The sequence below is a fragment of the Chamaea fasciata genome, unplaced genomic scaffold, assembly GCF_029207755.1.
Source record: "Chamaea fasciata isolate MVZ Bird 193981 ecotype frontalis unplaced genomic scaffold, bChaFas1.0.hap1 SCAF_27, whole genome shotgun sequence".
NCBI classification, from domain to species: Eukaryota; Metazoa; Chordata; class Aves; order Passeriformes; family Sylviidae; genus Chamaea; species Chamaea fasciata.
The window spans coordinates 1,031,275-1,050,379 of NW_027094112.1; the positions used below are offsets into that span (position 1 = coordinate 1,031,275).

At 45.0% G+C, this 19,105-nt stretch overlaps 1 protein-coding gene across 1 annotated transcript in view; it reads right to left on the reverse strand.

The window, feature by feature from the left end:
- The window catches only part of GPATCH8 (G-patch domain containing 8), a 55,924-nt gene that overhangs the window by 29,271 nt on the left and 7,548 nt on the right, over positions 1-19,105 (reverse strand). The window contains exons 2-3 of the mRNA XM_066205276.1: positions 11,160-11,234; positions 3,258-3,330 (exon numbers count right to left, since the gene is read on the reverse strand). Of these exons, the coding sequence (XP_066061373.1) occupies positions 3,258-3,330; positions 11,160-11,234 (148 nt within the window). The remainder of the gene's footprint in view (positions 1-3,257; positions 3,331-11,159; positions 11,235-19,105) is intronic.

The window sequence follows — 19,105 nt, forward strand, 5'->3', positions numbered from 1 at the left end:
GAATTCAGATTTCCCTCAGCCCTCTCATTCCCCTCCAGACTTATGTAACTCCTGATTTATTCACAATCCTTGGGCTCATTTAGCACAGGACTTCACACGAAGGTCAGGCAATGCTTTTAACCAATCTTTTGCTAGTTTCATTTTTTCAGGAGACCACAAACTTCTGGATTATCAACTACATGCATTCCCCCAAAGATAAAAGAGGCCACAATCACCATTTTCTCACTTGTCAGAGTGCATCCATCACATATCTCTATGGAAAAGTGGCTCCCTAAGCCATATTTTCCAAATTAAAAAAGAACCCTGTCAACTGGCAACCCCCTCTCCTGCTTTTTCATATTCATTGGCTGTTAGCAAGCTGAAGCACCATTTCCAAATATAACACAAGTTGTTTGTGGAAAAAAATGATGAAAAACATCAGGGAAAGAGATGAGCTGAAGGATGACTCTGCTGAATTCCTTATGAGTGTATCTCTGAACAAGGACTCCAGCACTGGCATGGTCAGAGTCAATAGCACCGTCCCTGCCTGATCCTCCACCCAGCACACATCCCAAATTCAGTGAAAGATGCAGATGTTTCAGCCAGAACACAGCTGGCGACAGCCACATCACTCAGGCCATGGGCTCTGTGCTTCCCTACCCAAGGGCTCAGCTCTTCTCAGTAACAACATTTACACCACAAGGCAGCTGCCCCAGGGGATACAAAATGCTTCCACCTCTGGGATTTTCCTGAGAATGAGCCACCTTGCACCAGCAGATTTTTACCACCAGCAATTGGCAAGTGTAGATTTCAGGTTGTTGCTGGTCAAGAGACAGCTCAGCACTCTCACCACCGGATTCCATCCCCCAGTGGTGTTGGGGGTTAGGTGGGTAGTCAGGATGAAGGAACCCATCACAGGATAAAGTCCTGCAGTGTGAGGTTCTTGCTGAACACCACCACAAGACTACAAGAAAGAAATATTTCTGCTTGGCAGATGTAACACAGCATTACTTCAGGATTCAACAGAACAAAAGAGGGAGCCCCAGCTCAGATGAACAGCTAGAATTAAAGCAACATCACAAAACTCAGCACACTGAACTCATCCATTTCCTTTTAAGTTAAAGTGCACAGAAAGTAGCTGAATGTGCTATCAACTCCGTACATGCAACTCAAAATTTTTGAGAGTTTGATGTAAGAACTTTCTGCAGGAGGTCAGACACTACACCCACAGCTCAAGGCTGCTCGAAGGGGTTCTGTTTCTGCTGCATCTCCTCATCATGGGCTGTGTAACATTTTAGGCTCAAGCAGCGTCAAGCAAGACGAGTTTAACAGGAACACACCTACATCTCTTTACATCTCCTGGTCTTTCCTGAACAAGGGAGGGCAGAAGAGGGGAAGAACTTCTGTTCTGCTCCTCCCTTCTCACTGCACATCAAATGACTTCACTCTTCAAACTCCTAGACTAAGATTAAATTTGGATGCAAATGCTTCCTTCCTGACATTTTATATTTGGACTTTTGGGCCAATCTAAGATTCACACAGAAAGGTCACTGGATAATGAATTAAACACTCCCAACACAATCATCACCAATGCCACAGGCAACAGGCACAGAGTCTGTCTGCTGAGAACTCAGAGGAGAAAAGCTGGAGGAGCAGCACCCTCCCTTCCACATCCTCTGCCTGCCCAGACCTCTGGAGAAGTTGGCTGGCAGGTGGACAGGGCACTTCCCTTCCAAAAGGGAATTCCTGCACACGTTCCAAAGTCTACATTAGGAAGGTTTCAGCATTGAACTGGGTTAAACTGGGTAGGTTATTTTCACTCCTGTGTTCCTGTGACCATGCAGGAGGCACAGCAAAGCCCTCAGAGCCCACATCCACGATGTGCCTGTAGCTTCCACACAGTCCCAATCAGCACAGCTCCAATCATACATGAGAGATCTGGAACAGCTCCAGCACAGCGAGACACACAGTGGGAACATCTAAATCTGGACAAGACTCAAAGTGCAAATTCCTGCTCAGCCCAGGAGACATGGTGACACCACCACGCCCTGCCCTGACTCCAGACTTAGTCCTGTATTCCATGTTCACTCCATCACATCTGAGCCTGCAGCACCCCAGGCCCTTGGGCTGTGCCTTGGGATCCACCCAGCGCTGGGACAAGGCTTTTCTTTCTTTCAAGTCTCTGTTTCCACACTGGTGACACCCAGAGCAATACAGGGGACCCAAAAGAGAGTCAATACCAAAAGAAAGACCACACCAAGTCCCACCCCATGATGCACATCCTACATGCCAAAGGAAAGGCCCAGAGGTGACAGCTACAACCCCACCTGAAGTCTTGCCCAGCAGGGACATGAGAGGACTGGAGAGTACCATGCATCAACCAGAGAACTCCAATGAAACCATGTTAGAGGAAGGCAGAAGCATTAACCAGCAAGGCAGTCCTGCCCGAGAGGTTAGAGAGCCTTAGTCCAAGGGATTAATAAACATTCCCGGAGTTTGGAGAACTCGTTACCTCTGCACAGTCCTCCACAGCACAGACACACCCATCTCTAATGGGCTCACTCATGGAAGATGGATTCCACAAGCTCCCAGGTCTTCAGACTACGGGCATGGGAACATGAGTGAGTTATCGCGGGGCTCAGGGCACGCCTGAGTTTCAAACACTTCCACAGGTTTCTACAGAAATGGGGTTTAGCGTCACAGCAAGAATTTAGGCTCAAGACAGCAAGGCCTGGTGTGTGCTGGCTAAACCAGCACTTTGGTGTCCCAGGGAGATTTGCTAATCTCTGAAAAACTGCTGGGAACAGGAGCGACTCCAACCTGTGACAGTCCTGTGGAGAAACCAGGAGTGAGCCTCTCCCAGGCAGAGAATGTCTGCCACTTCCCATCTCCAGTGGGCCCTTCCCTGGCCTTCCAAAGGCTTCTGACCCCAGTGAGCACTGATAGATGATGGGAACTACCTCCAATCTTTAATTCCTTTAACACCAAACACATCAGCACAGTTGGAAGCTGCACGACTCCTTGTCAGTGTGGAAAGTGAATCCTCCTCCCTCCACACTGACTCTCACACATCCACCACACACACAGCTCTAACCTGCACCAACGAGTGAGGCAGCAGCTTCCACTTGCAAACTGCTGAACACAAAACTCAACAGTGCATTTGTTTGGATATATTAATAATGAAAAGAAAATCTAATCTAGGAACAAAAAAGCAGAAATAATTTTGTTAAAGACCAAGGCTGGAGTTGAAGGTTTCACACACAAGGGACTGGACTTACCCTGCAGTGACTTTCCCAATCCCTGGCCCAGCTTCCACCCATGTTTCTGGAGTAAGCGGTGTCCAATATTATCCTGACAGACAGAACAGAGAAAACAAACCAAAAATATTCCAATAATATATTCTTCCCTTCCCGCTGACATTTAAACATGTGATGAGCAAGAGATTTTTCTACATATATATGCATGCAAAAAAATGCTACTGAAAAGGCAATATATGCCCAATAAAGGGAAAGACAAATGTCAAAAATTGCTGGCTAGAATTTTTCCGGGGGGATGGGTATTGGGGACGGCCACTTTCTGATGGTGTGCTGGGCAACTTTTGTGCATCACGTTTAAAAGAAATTAAAAAATAATAAAAATAAAAAGCAATGTGGGAGAAAATAAAGTGTACCAATAAAAATTGACAGTAAAAAGCATAAAATCAAGCTATTTATACAATCATATCCATCACCTAGACAGCACCACTTAAGATTTTTTTTTGTAAAGAAAATCTACAATGTGTTTAGTCATTTTGTTTGTGTGTCAGGCTTTTATGATACTGAGTAAGTTGTAAGTGCAAGACTGCCCCACCACTAGAAACCAAAACACAATCAGAGCAAAATCCAGGCTAGACTTGATTGGGTTTTTTTAATATATGTATATATATATATATAAAAACTAGCATGCAGCCAATATTAAAACTGAAAAAACAGTGAGGTTAGTAAAACAAAAAAAAAAAATCAATTAAATAAAATGAGCTCAAGCACAGACTGGGTGATGCATTTCACATGTAAACTAACAAAAATACTAAGATGTTAGAATGAAACAGGCCTAGCAATAAGTTAACAGCAAGGAACCATTAGTGCATGTAGGGGAAACAATAAGCATAATGTCTCATCTTCCTAAAAAAAAAAGCTATTTTGGAATAACTGGAAAAGTACTGACGCAGCAATTAAGTGTCAGCTTTTGGCAATGGGGCTGAGCAGGGCTCAGTGTGGAAATTGTGTTTTATGCAAGGTTTCTGCCCCCAGACAAAGAGCAGAGCACTCACAGCACCCTCGAACCATCTCAATCTGCCAGCTCGCCCTCAGTGACCAGTTCACCCAGTTACAAGCAGTGACCAGCTCCTCAGAGAAGGACTCTTGGCTGGGACCACGTTCACCTTCTAATCACAAAAAATAAAAATCAAAATCAGATATGAACTTGTTGATTATTAATTATCATCAGGCAAACCACAACCCGAGGTATCACAGAAATCTCCTGAATCACAACAGGATGTGACTCCAGAACACTGAGTGGTACATGGAATCCTAAAAAGTAATTATATCTATATGCTACAGGTTTCTTTAATTAATTAACAGTCATCAACAGAAACCAGAGTAGGTTTTGTCACTCCACAGTGAAGAAGATGACCACAGGGTTTGCACAGCTTTGGTGAATCAGCTTGAAAGGCACAACCTTCCCAAAGATATTGGCTGCATGGATACGTTTTTCCTCAAAAAGATGGAATCAAGTACAGTTTTTGGATTTTTTTCCTGATATCCTAGTAAAGTCAGACATTTTGTATTCCTGTATTTCCCAAGGAATAATGTGCATTTTCCCCACACTACCGGCTCTGCCCCAGGACATAATTAGAGCTACATGGAAGAAAAAAATTAAACCAGGACACATAAGGAAACTTCTGGGGATAAAAGGTTAAATGCAAAAAAAAAGAAAAAAAAAAGAAAAAAAAAGAAAAAAAAAAGAAAAACCAACCAAAAACAAAAATCAAAACCAAAAAATACCAAGGATGGATCCCCACCACAAGCACCATGGAGAAGGCTGTCTGTTGGGAAGACAGGAACACTTACCTGCAGTCACACCAATCCCAGTGGCCACAGAGTGCCCCATCCTGGCACAGAGGGGCTGCAGCTTGGGATATGTTTGGGACAAGGCACTAATTGCCCAACCCTGACAAAGGATCATTGAATCTAAAAGCCGCTGCTGACAAAAATGGCTGCGTTTTCCAAAAGAAAAAAAGAAAGGAAAAAAAAAAAGAAAAAAAAATCCAAAGGACAAGGAGTACTTTGCAGTCTTGGCCAAGTGGAGATGAGACATTGTGCTGACTGTGTGTGTTATGAATGCACTAAAATAAAGACAGATGAAGCAGAACGCTATTCCAAAAGCAGTGCAAGTGGAGTGAAAGCATTTCCATACGAACCTGGCTTTAAAAACTGGGCTGTCAAAAGAACAGTTAAATGTAACACAAAGTAAGAAACTGTCCAATCACTAATGGTAGTTTTTTCTTTTGCTTTGTTTTCAATTCACTGCTTGCAAGTAATGTATTTATTAAAGAAGAGTGAAAGCATAAAATAAATTCAACAAGTCAAGACCAGCTGGGAGATTCAAGAGCGGTGTGTTGTGACTGACAGTGAAGGGGGAAACAAATGTTAAAGGGAAAAAGAAAAATTTAGAAAGGTTATACACATTAGCACCACTTTTACAGACCCACTCAAGAGGATGGTCCTGAGTTGTTTGACATAAATTGGAATCATGCCTGAACATTTGCCCTGTCTCAGTTCCCAGGAAGGAGTCATCTCCCCACAAACTTTTCAATTTGTTTGTTTTTGCAGTGGAACTACTCCTTAATTTTAGATCCTAGTCAATTGAAATGAAGCAGCTTGTGTTGCACTGAATAAAGGAGAACAACTGTAATAATTTAAAATTAACTTTTGTGTTGGGACCTGGCCATCGCTTTGCTTCTTTCTGGCCACGTTCAGCTCCTCCCTCCTTTTCCAATGGCTAACCCAGACCTCTGATGGAGGCAGACTGACAAAACTGCTCTTCAGTGCAAATGCTGCCCTAAAAACTAAATTATGGAAGGCCAGGCTTGCTTGATCCTACATGAGAGCCTGTCTGCAGAGCCTAGGGAGTAGCCAGGGATATTGGGACCAAAATGTGACTGGGACAACAAATGTTGCAACGGCTGACAGCTTTTCTTTAAAATGCATTTTTAAGTGAAAGTTCTGTAAAAGTACAGCTTCTTTCATATAGAAGAGATGGGGCTTTTCACAGCAAGCCTCCTGCCCATGTCAAGAGCTGTCATTCCTTTTGAACAGACTATCCTCACACTGCAGCAGTTTTCCTACAGAAGAGCTGCAGTGATCCACAGAACCACCACAGCCCTAGGAAGACACCCCTCATTTCTCAGCAGAGGGTTGGCATGAGTCTCTTCACTTTCTTCCTCTGCTATTTGGGAGCTCCTTGTGTTACAGCCACAATAAAAATCATTGAGGCAGCTAAAATAAGTCTCCCAAAAGGTGTTTGGGTAAGCAAGGGAGCTCTCCTGGACCATGTGGGCACAGGCTGTGGGATGCTCCATGGAGGGAAAAGGGCTCGGCAGCTCTGGGTGGGACAACGCCAGCTCTGGAGTTGGGCAGCACTGATGGAGAGCTCTGCTCTACTGACAAAGCAGAACTTTTCCAAAGGTGTAGGAAATGCAAGGCCTTGGGTCCACCAGACCTTCACAGAGCCGGGTAAACTGCTTTGGAAAAACGTCATCCAAAGTGACCGGGCTCCACCAGCTCTAACTGGTCTCCCCAGCTCCTCATCCTGTGCCCTGACAAGATGCCCTTGTTTGCTTTCCATGGGGATCAGTGATTCCTGAGCAGGATATCCCCAGCCCAAATTTCTGATAAAGGTCCCGGCCAATAGAAAAAAAAAACTGCTTACAATTAAAGGATCAGTAGAAGAAGCCCAAGGTTTGATGATGCCTGTGGGATGTAACCCACACCAGCAGTTCTTTCTAGGACAGGTTTTCCATGAGATCCCCACGATCCCACTGCTCATCCCAGCACGGGCAGGAACCATTCCTCTCTTGAGTGAATTGTAAACTGTGCTGACTGTGTATGGAGGAATCTATAAGCAAGGATTGGATGCTACCGGGTGAACCCATGCAAACAAGAGGTTGAAAAGATTCCCAAAACAAAACCTAGAGCTCACTACAGATGACACAATGAAGACCAGAGAGAAAAGCCAAATAGTAATGCTACACCATTCAGCTTCCAGAAGCACATTATTTATAGCGCTGTCCACATATGGCTGCTGCTAAATGTCAAATCAGCAGCCTCATCAAATGACACTTTGGAACTAGTGGAGTCCACAGATCTGTACAGATTTCCAGTGCCACAACCCCGGCTCCGGCTCAGCCAGGCTGCAACAGCCCCTGGTGACAAAGCACCACCGACTGCAGCCTGACACGGGGGGCTCAAGGCGCTCTCTGTGGCACCGAGCAGCATTAGAGAGAGGGGGAAAGGACATTTGTTAGTTAGGACAAGGACAAACTAACAAGCTCCAGGGTAAGTGGGTGATTCCCAGCCTGGCCTCCAACCTGCAGCGGTGACGGCGTGGGTCGACCCCTGACACTGCCTGCACGGGGCCAGGGCTGCTTCTTGGGGGCTCTAAGGGTCTATCGCTGTCTCCTACTCCATCTGCACTGCTGGGATGAGGAAAACCAGGAATTCACAGCAAAGAGACTCAATAAACAAGTAGAGATAAGGAATTAACGTGAAGAAAATCTGGATTCTATTAAAGCTGCAATAATTTGTGACTTCTCGTTCAAGTACCTGAACTCAGTGCACTCAAAATGCCCCAAAACAAATGCATGCAGCTTCTTGAATTTAGAAAAAAAGGGTGAAGTGCTCTGATTTTTCAAGGACACCAGTGACTGCACTGACATGAACAGCCAGTGTAAGTGCAGTATCTTTCAAAGCACAACAAGAAAAAATGTTACTTCTGGGGGGAAAAAAATACCAGTATTTGTAGCTCTGAAGAGTCCATTGATATGAAATACTTTCTTCAATTTAGTAATGGAAAACAGCTGGCACTCATTCAGGCCACGTCCATCCCTGGCTCCTGGCAGCTCTGTTTTCCATAAATGTACTCTGGTTAGAGTTGCATGTTTCAGTCCAGGCATCTTTCGCCTAAACAAGCTGTACACAGCAGGATTTCCACAGGAACGACATCACCAGTAGGCTAATTGAGGACACGTTTCAACATTGTAATGATCTGTAGACTCCCAAACCTATTTTTCCAGCCACCTTTGAGTTGCATGCTGTAGCAGTACAGTCAGCACCTCTCAACAGATAATGCTGCAGAGATGGATGTCACTCATTGGAGAGACTGTCACAGGGACATGGCACAGGAAACCCTCCCCCCATCCCCAAACCTGCAGGCTTTGGAGCACCTTCCTGTCACTAAGATGTGGGAAGCTGCAAGGAGCACATTTATGAGAATATCCTTCATCCACTCTTCATGCTGAAGAATGACGTTTTAACTGGGAAGCGCTTTGATCTGCCACGGTTATAAACACAGGATGTTCATCACCCAAACTGCTTCCATACCATGAAGCACAGGCTCACTCATGACTCTGAGCAGATTCCTTGCAAAAGGCCAGTTGGACTGCTAACAGAGAACTGGTTAAGGATTAAACCCCAATTTGTTAATATTGAAAATACTTAGATGTATGGTAGTTTTAAAACATAGATTTGCCTTTCCTTCTCTCTCAATTTTGGTTCTGGGTGAGCAAACAGCATAAAAGAGAAGGGGAAAAAGCCAAAAAAGCAGACTGAACACTCCTTTCCTGGTGAAATACCTTGCAGGAGAGGTGCCCCACTGAATTCTGCCAAGGAAGCTGCTTCTTCTGGTAATATGTGTCATTTGCCAATTCAAAGAGCACACTCAGCATTAATAGTGTGGAAGCAAAATCACCTCCACAGGTGTCAGGAAACACAAAGTAATTCCTGCTTCCCTGACCGGGAATTTTAGAATCAACAATGTATTTTTACAAATACCATGTGAACCAAGGGATTAGTTTGTTTCTGACTGCAGTTTCTGACACTACACTTGCTCAGGAGGCCAAAACCCCACCCTGTGCAGCAGCCACAGCTTTGAAATCCTGGGGTGGATGCTGGCACGGCTGCCCTGGGAAGCGCTGGAGTCACCAACCCTAGACAGGTTCACAGGCCATGGGGATGTGGCATTTGGGGACATGGGTTAGGAGTGGCTTTGGCAGTGCTGTGGGATTGGCTGGACTCAATGAGCTCAGAGGGCTTTTCCAACCTCAGCGATTCTATGATTCTCTTATTTCAGACAAAAGAAGAGTGGAACAAACTTGATTTTAAAGAACAATTTGAGGTTTTAACTCTTTCTCCTCCCAAAATAAGCCATTCTCTTGTCCTCTTCATCCAACGGTTTTCTATTAGGTTAAACTGTACCTAGCAAGGAGTTGTAAAGATTAAAAATGTCCTGACATTTGGATGGTGAGAGACATACATGAATAAAACATTAAAGCCATAATTTAATTTATTTTTTCTGCTGCAGTTCAGCATTAATCAAACTGCACAAAGCATTACTCCTGTGGATGATGAGAGCTGCACAGTGAGCCCCCGTGGGCCCAGGGTACCTGCTCATGCTTTACACACTTCCATAGGCATCATTCCCTCTGGAACACCAGAGATGTAATCTGTGACCTCTTCTATCCCTCTCTTTGGGAAAGCACTTTTGGAAATCAGGTAACCAGTCTAGTCTGTAAGCGGCATTTGAATTATTTTGAAATGCTAATTTCCAGCGTAGCCCACGGTAGGCTACCAACACGCATTTCCCATGAGATTTCCATTCAGCTTGGCATTTTAATTCAAATCCCCGTGTCCCAAGGTAAGACTGAAGTATTCAGGAGAACAGTGAATACCAATTCCCATCTCTGCAGCATTATCTCATGCGTCATCAATTACTGCCATGCCTAAATCTAGCATCATGCCAGCACATTAAGACAGTAGGTACTATATGCAGTGTTCACTGGACCAGAAGAACAGAAATAAGAAGGGGAAAGGAAACCCTAGAGAAGAAATTAAAAAAGGCAGACCGTGCAATACAAACCAGATCATGGCTGCTTAGCTAATATGGGCCAACTGCTGCGGAAGAAAAATGTCGAACACCCCAAGTTGTGTAAATTTTTGGTAAACATCTAACACACACACAAACACACACAACACCAACCTACACACCAACAAAAATATATAGTGGGCTTTGGCTAACACTTGTTCTTCTAGGGGCTAAGGTGGAGAAACTTTAACTTCAATTAACAGGTAAAAGAAACACTTGACAAGTGTTTTCTTAACAAAAATCTAGACTTAATCAGAACACCACTAAGTGTCCCTTGATTATTCACTATTTTCTTGTTTCTGAAGGAAACTGCAAATGAAACTTAGCTAAAACTAAATGCCAAACGTGGGTCCAGCTTAGGCTGAACAAGCTGTTGTGCCTAAAATCAGCAGAAGGTGCTTTGCAAAGAGAAAAATTAAAAAGCTCCAAAAAGCTTAAAAAAATTAAAACTAAACAAAACCTACTTTTTCCCCATCTTACAGCAGGAGTCTTCACACCTAACTCAAAGTTAAGCAGCCTTTAGAGAATGGCTCAGGGCAGTTTCAGCTCCACGGGGAAGGGCTGCTGGACTAACACTGATCCCTCTCTCCATACTGCCAGGTGTCATTCTAACACTTTAAACACACCGGTACTTTTCCAAAAATATAAACTAAAAAGGATCAAAATGTATTTTACTATACTATTCCCTCAGCGTCACATTTAAATTAAACTGATTCTTCAAAGAAAAGTATAAAAACTTAAAATAAATATCTATGAATGAACGTATCATTTTAAATAATTCCCGAAATACCATGTTGGACTCAAATCTCAGGTTTTAGTTTTAAGACTACTTCAAGATTAAATCCCAGGCCCACTTAATGCCAAGCATGCAGTTTACCACCAATTACCCCTCACTGCCAACAAGGTGCCCACTGCTATCAGATTTGGCTGCATTCACATCAAGGACCATCCGAGCACGGCCTCATTCCAGAGGGAAGGATGCTGATCAGGGGGGGCCTTACCGATTCGATGGGCTTGTCTAGAGACGCCTGCTCTATCTCCAGGTGCCCCTCTTCATACTGATCAAAGTGATTGCCCTGCAAGAGAAAACCAGTGTCAGCTCCACAGCACAGCACACATTTCCAACAGTTTAGCGTCCAGAGACCTTTGGTTACAGTGTTGCATTTCATATAATTTTCCTAACAAATGAACTTGCAAACAAATTTAACACAGGCTCAATTCAGTGTATCAGCTATAAGGACAAAAAACCCCTAAAAACTAAGTCAATTTGATGATAAACTACTAAAGTTGGCAAAATACCAAACATTTACAATGACAATGCTTCTGGATTTTTTTCCTTAGAAAGTCTATGAAAACACTGAGCATAAGCAGCAGGGCCAGCATGGAAACCACCCGCAACAAGGAGCAGCAGGAATGGATGTCCCCGCCACTAGAAGGCTTTCCCTGAAGCAGGAATTTGCTTGAGGGATACATGTGATTTCATACACCTTAAACCAACAAAACCCCGCAGTGGTACCAAAAGAAACCTGTCCCTTTGCCCACAGTGCTGGTCCATGGTGTGGAGCAGCCCTTCCCACAAATGTGAACCGCGATCTGTCCATGGAAGTGAACACACCACATGGCCTTTAGTCCCGACCTGAAGCAGTCCCCCTGCCAGCTGAACATCATCCCCCTTGGAAAAACTGCATCTTCCCACGTTTTTGGGTGGATACTGAGAATGCAGGCTCATGAGCTAAGAAGGTAATGGCAATCTCTGCTCTCCAGAACAAGTGTTGGTGCTGGAACACACCAGTGAAAGGCCATTTCAGGAAAAACAAACACCTCCATTGCAGCTCTGCCATAATTTGAGGTTTTTGAAACCTCAAATTCCTGAGATTTCAAACATGGTGAACCATTTTTGGTTCAAAAGGTCCATGATGCAACACATCCACTGTCACTAGCACAGAACTGGAAAGGAAACACTCAGACCTTCCAGCTGCAAACGTAGAAGCAAAAGAAGTGAGACTCCTGCAGCTGGGATGAGACCAAAAGCCACTGAGGGGGGTGGTTTCAGTGGGCTCTTCTCCACTCCCAGGCCCTGCCCAGTGTCATGGGAACTCCAAGAGGTGCCATGCCTTGGCTGTCACCCCCCACTCACCCCTCAGTCCCCAGAGTGCCACTGGAACCTCTGGCTGCTCTGTGCACACCAAACCCCTGGCAGGTTCTATTTGCAGCCCAGCTCCACAATCCCTTGGAGCAGGAACACTCAGCACTGCTGCCAAGAGAAACATGTTGTCACCCTCCTCCTTCCACCAATACCAACTTTTCCTTCTGCAAGAATTTTAATGGAAGCCAGCACACGAAAGAGCAAACTGCAGTTGTAACAGACTGACGGCTGAAATATCACAAGCCAGGCACCAGCCTCCAAAAATCCTCTGGAAGGAGTGTTCCTATGCAGCAATGCAAATCTGCAAGGGAACATCCTGACTAAAACCTGGTGCCAAGAGAAGGTGCTTTGATGCTGGTGCCCCAACTTTCAGCCCATCCATCATCTGCAAGCCTTGGCGGTAAATTCACCCTGTCCATGCTCTGCTCCTGGGCATCGTCTTTCCCATGGCCTCTCCAGAGCAAAACTGGGGTTTAATCTGCAGGCAGGAATCCGCTCCCACTCTTTTTTCTTTTTTTTTTTTTTTGGACAGCCTTCAAGAAGCAAGCTGAAGGCAAACTTACTATGCACAAGTAGTCGTTGAGCTGCTTTGGCAGGCTAACAACACTCAGAGACAGCACGGTGTGGATGCACAGACTCAGTGTGTGAGGCATCCAGCAGCCCACACCAAAACACACCAAAAACCTGCCTCAGTGGCTGGGGGACAGCCCAGCCTCCCAAAAAATAGTACACAAGAGAACCAGAGCAGTCAGGAGTGCACATGCTGCCAACACTGGCACAAACACATCGCTAAACTTCACCTATTAGAACATTATACCCACATAATGTTCAGCTAACCAACAGGTGAAACCCTCTCAGCACCAACCCAGACACGTCCCTGCACCTCCTTTCACCTGCTGCCTGCAGGTAGCTCAGCACAAACCACTAAATTACCTGGAACAGCTAAATACTCCTGCCAGCTCCTCTGGTGGGCTGCCTGCCAAGGCACTGAAAGCTGTTTTTACCGAGGCAAGGGTCAATCCCAGTTCGAGGGCAGCACGCCTTGCTGCTCTGAGGCTTCACAAGTCACTTTTTCGATGCTTAAAACAACATCTCCTCCCTGAAACTATGCAAAAGGCTGAGCACTCCCTGTGCTACAGCCAGAGAAACAAAGAGCAAACAAAGCCTTTATCTCTAAGTTCTGGTGATCCCACCACTACCCACTCCATGTATTTTGGGGGTTATTTTATATATTCATATTCTTTGGGATTTATTATGTACTTCATCTCTACTTGTTCCTGGTCCAAACAGCTGCAATACTAAAACTGGAGCTTCCCAGAGAGGCAGGTGCTGCCTGTCAGCTGGAAGTCCTGGGCAAAAAAAGGTCATGGAGCACAGGGAACAGGCCCCATGGGAACGCTGCCAGCCTGCTCCTGGGTCAGGAGGGTGTTCCAGGCTTGGAAGTTCAAGGCTTCAAAATAACAAAGTGTCCAAACCGAGCCGAAATCAATACTCATCACAGACACTGCTCTTTATTTATCAATATTTAGAATAAATGATAAAGGGAAAATTCCCCTCCACCATAAAGCAGCTCATCCTGGAAAAAGGCAAGCAGACAATCCAATGGTTATTGTGAGGTTGGATTTACAGGGGTTCAGGCCAGTGATGTTTAATCAGGTAAGAGAAAAGTGCTTCTATGGCCATGATCACAATGCTGCTTGCCTTCATGGTGATCCCAGGCCTCTTGGAGCTGGAGGCAGCACAGTCTGTCCCTTTGCTTCTTCATCACTGGAATTGGCTAAGGAACAAGCTGGGGGGAATTCCATGTTTCCTCCTCTTTTCCAATCCTACAACCTGGTGCATCAAATGCACCAGAAAACATTTCTGTTTTGCTGTATCTTTAGACAACGAATCAGAAGAACACAAAATACTTTAACACTTAAATCCAACAATTAATTAAACCGTAAATGCTGGATCTGGTGAGAAGAAATTTCTGGCAAACACAAACGCCAAGCACTGACCACGTTTCGATATGATTTTGAAGTGTGTCTTCTGCAGACTTGAGGGATGCTTCCCACTGCAGAGGAAACCTCTATGTGAAAAGAAGGATTCAATCCCTTGGATTCAACCCCATGGATACTAGAACATGAAATAACAGCTGCCTTAAACCCAGCATTACTCAAAACCTACTCCCAAACCTTCTTCCTATATGACTGTTACAGAGATGCAGTAAATTCCCAGGCCGGGGAGCAAATGGCAAAGCTTCCACCTGCTCCTGTGGACAAGGATTTTGCAGCTGACTGCAGCACCCTCCTCCCCCTCATCCTCTGCCTCTCCATTTTACAGCTGCTTGTATCAGGGTCTCTCACTTCTGCTTTGTGAAACAAGATGTGTTGCACTGTCCCTCTCACAGACACTTCTCCATCCACCCTGGAACAGCACAGTAAGATGAGAGGCTCCCACTGAAGCAGCATTTATTGCTCTCACTTTGTGCTACATCGAATGCTCCGACACTGGTGCTTCCCTACCACCACACTGAAATTCAATGTATTTTCCTTCTTCATGAGAAGCAAGGACAAGCCTCCAGCATGCAAACACTCCTCATTATACACCACACACACCACTTGGCTGCCTTGTGCATTCATCTCCAGGAGCCAACATGTTTGTGCCCTGTAATTTTTGTGTAATATCATCTGAACTTTGGCTCTCTACCCACTCTGGTTACTCACAGTCACATGTTCTCTGCTCTCTCCTCCACTTTCCCATTGTTTGATCTTTGCTCGAAGCTCTTGGCCAAACCTTCTTAGAGCTCTCACACACTGAATACGGCATTTGAAAAATCAACCAACAAAAGCTGCCTCCATGCAGGATTTCAACTCTTGTTCTCCCTTTTTTGGACTGTAAAGACTTTGGAGCCCTGGCTCGACAAATGCCATTTTGTCCCAGTGGAGTTACTGCATTTCCGGGGACAATTCAAGTTAATAGCTCAGGGAAAGAGCATCGCTGCTTCTTTCCTACTTACAAGGTCCCAAACATTGTGGCAATGAAACCAAACCCAGTCAGCATAATAAAAAAAATTTAAGAACTTAATTACACTTTCATCCCAAAATCCTTAGTGGCAAGAACTGTTGCCAATAAATCACTCAATGCAAGTGAAATGAATTGTTCATTAAAGCCCATTTATCACAGTTTAGTACCACAGAATTCACTCTCTCCTCTACATGAAGTCCCTTCACGAAGGTGGGTTACCACAAAGCCCATAGGACACAGAATCACTGAGAGGGGGAACCCTATAAAAGCACCTTCACAATGCCAAGCAGAAGAAAATACACTCTCCTTCCCACTCACACCCCAAAGGGTGTATCCAAAACCAGAGCTGGGTCATGAGCACGGCCTGAATTTCCAAGTCACCTAAAACACCACCAACACAATGACAAAATAAGGATGAGTCACTTCAACTGCTTTAGGCCCATGAAACCTCCCTGGATATTAATTACTGGACTGCTCTGTGCAATCCGCCCGAGCACAGAGCGTATTAAGATGTCAGCACGCAGAGCACATTCCATATAGTGCCCGTTCCTGATGGCAATGAGTGGTTTCTTTGATGAACGGCCCTAAGTTATCCATGTATTATTCCCAAAGAAAATGTGGCAGCCTCCAGCCCAGCAGCTGGGCCGGAGCTGGGGACACGGAGCTCACAGGGAGCGGGACACAAAGGAGCAGGACAAAGGAGCCTGGGGATCCTTTCAGGCCGCCTCCACTCAGCTGTCCTTGGGCACCAGCCTGCTGCTATTAACACCACAGAGGATAAGGTGAGTTCTAAGCCCAACACAAGTTAGACAGCAAGAGCCTACGACTGGAAAACACTGCCTGCTCCAACCAGAGGGACAACGCCTTGGACGCTGTGCACGGAGCTAAATAGGAAAAGATTGTGGCACAAAACCCTGCGGCTCTGCCTGAGAGCATTAAAGCAGACACGGCTGCGGAGGGAACGGGCAGAATGCAGCTGCTGAGACGTCACAGCAGAAACAATCTATTTACGTCCCTGCTGGATTTTCAGGAAGGCACTCAAACGCTGCTTCGTGAGATCACGCCAATAACAATCCAAAGAAAGCAATTTTTGTAGAAAAGCCTTACTATGCTCACTGTTACTATTTCTTAAATGCACTGGGAAAGAGCACAGCGTGTTCATGACTGCTTAACTGCACTTGAAAAGAGGGCAGTGTGCTCCTTAGATATTCAAAAATTAGTTTTACGCTAGGAGAGTAGCAGAAAAAGACTCAAAAAAAATCACATTTATATTGCATTTACCTTAGAAAATGGAATTTTAAAACACTAAAGCAAATCAGCACCACTTCTTCATATTCTATTTAGCCATCAATTCGATCAATAAATCTTGAACTCCAAAAACATTACGTCAAGCCATAAAATTCATGGCTGTTACCCACAAGCATCACTTGAAAGCATTTAACCAAGCCCACTCCCCACTCCCAAAAGCCCTGCAGGCATTAGGCTGAGAACAGCAGCTGAGAGACAGGAATATCCAAAAAGAGAAATTAGTACCCCCTCAAAAAAGCCATTTTCTAGTGTGGATAAAGCCAGGGCAGGCCGCATGAGCCACAGATCCCGGAATGTTTTGCTCCTGCGGCTGGGAAGCACAGCTGACATTTCCTGCAGCCCCTCGGGACGGGTCAGCACAGATGCAAGGTCTGAGCACAGGGAACTGGAGCAGCGTCTGAGCACAAGGGAGCAAATGCCATCTTGCCAAATCCTCCCTCCCTGCATGCACACAGCACTCCCACGGAGCAGGGAAAAAACCCCTCTGATTCCAGAAGCGAATATCCCGTTAAAATTGAATTTTTTCTTTTTTAAAAGAGATAGAGCAGTTACAAAATCTTTAGATGGATATGGCACCCTCCCATCCATCCACTTTTCCCAAAGCAGGCTACCAGCACTCTTGCAAACATCCCATATCCAGGACACCTGGGTGAATGTTGCCTGTCTAGGCTCAGGAATCGCTCTGCTAAGCCCTGATGGAGCACCAGCCTCTTGCCCGACCCAAAGTCCAAGAATTTCAGCAAACCACCATCGACACTCATTTTGTATTTAGTTCTCTTTCGACAATCTTTTCCAGCTCGGGCAGCTGTTTCCAGACATGCTGGTTTCACTTCTCTGCACGTGGCCTGAGGGTGAGACACCCACCACCTGCAGCTGCAGGGGCATGTGTGGGACAGGCAGGATAAAAACTCACCCCAGGGATGGACGAGAGACAAGAGGTACAAGCGCCAAGGTCTGCCAGTGCTCTGATTTATTTGTGGGGCTCCATCACCAACATCACTGCTGATCTCACAGCGAGCTTCAGCCAAGACCACTGGGGGAAGGAAGGTGTTAAACCCAAATGCAGCTCCCCATGACTGATCGTTGTGTTTATTACACACAATCAAAATGTAACGGGTTTCTAATACCTCTGCAAGATCCACACCTCCCTACGCACGCTGACTGCAGATCACAGCAGTAATTCATGCTGCCCTTTGCAGCTCGGCAGGGCCTGATGACTCTATACCATGGAAGGGCTCCAAAACGTAATTGATGCAGACAACCATGTTGATGTTTAGAAATCCACCCAAAGAACTCAAAAACAACTCCAGGAAAGTGTAGCTTACAGTGTTTTCTGAATATTCATTATCCGGTCAGAAAAAATATATCTTTTTAATATCAACATGCACCTAGGAGACGGCTCCATCCAATCCTGGAAACTTTCTTGGATAATATTTTAAAGGACACACGGGTTCTCAGAGCTATAAAAAGCAATACAATAGCAACTTTGTATTGGCACCTGAAAAGCCTTTATAAATGCTTCCCAGAACAAAATTATCCTTTTTCCTGTTGTCCCCTGTAGTGTCTGTAAAGACACAAAAAACCCCACAGATTCTTTCCTAGCAACACACAGGTGAAGGATTCCCAAACAACACGTTCTCACCAGCCTTCACATGTTAGGAATCGCTTTCCCAGACCTCTCCCTGCAATACAAGTGGGAAGCACGGACATGGCACATCTGCACACCCCCAGAAACAGCTGAATATTTACAGTCAACATCTTTGAAAGCTGCAGCAAAACCTCATTTTCAGCAGACACACACATCAATTATTCTGAGAGTACTTAACAGGAAAATCCTCTCAAGTCAATACAACAAAAGCAATCACTTGAGACTCAGAGATGAATTTAAATTGGCAAGGTTTGAAAGAAGCACCTTGGAATTGCACATTGAGAAGTTGATGGCACCTTTTGTTTACCAAACTAAAAACTAATTTTGATGAAACTCTTCCTGCTAAATCCAAAAACACTGAAAACTCACTCAGCAGAACACATTTAAGACTAGTCACAAGACAAGAGGTTTAAACCAGGAAAACGTGCATATAAATACCCACTTAGAGCTGTCCAAATAAAAACATGTTCTACAGTTCAGAGATAAACAGCTTGTACCACACAAGGAGTGGGAGCCAGAGGCAGGTCACTGCTTTGCATACTTTGGCACCAAACAAGAACAATTTCATGTCTTTCAGATTCCTTCTGCCGCACCAACACCAGCTGTGGATCTGTTCCAGCACACGAGGGATGCTCTGCAGTCCTTCAGCAAGCTCTATCCAAGAGCCAGCACTGGTCTCACTCACACAATTTTCTCTTTGCCATGTTTAATGTGCCTTGATGCAGAAGTTGCTGCAGCTTCAAGCACCCACATTTTCATGGCTAACCAGGACCTTCAAACAACCAAAGAATCATGGAAGGGGCTGGGTGGGGAAGGATCTTCAAGATGATCTTGTT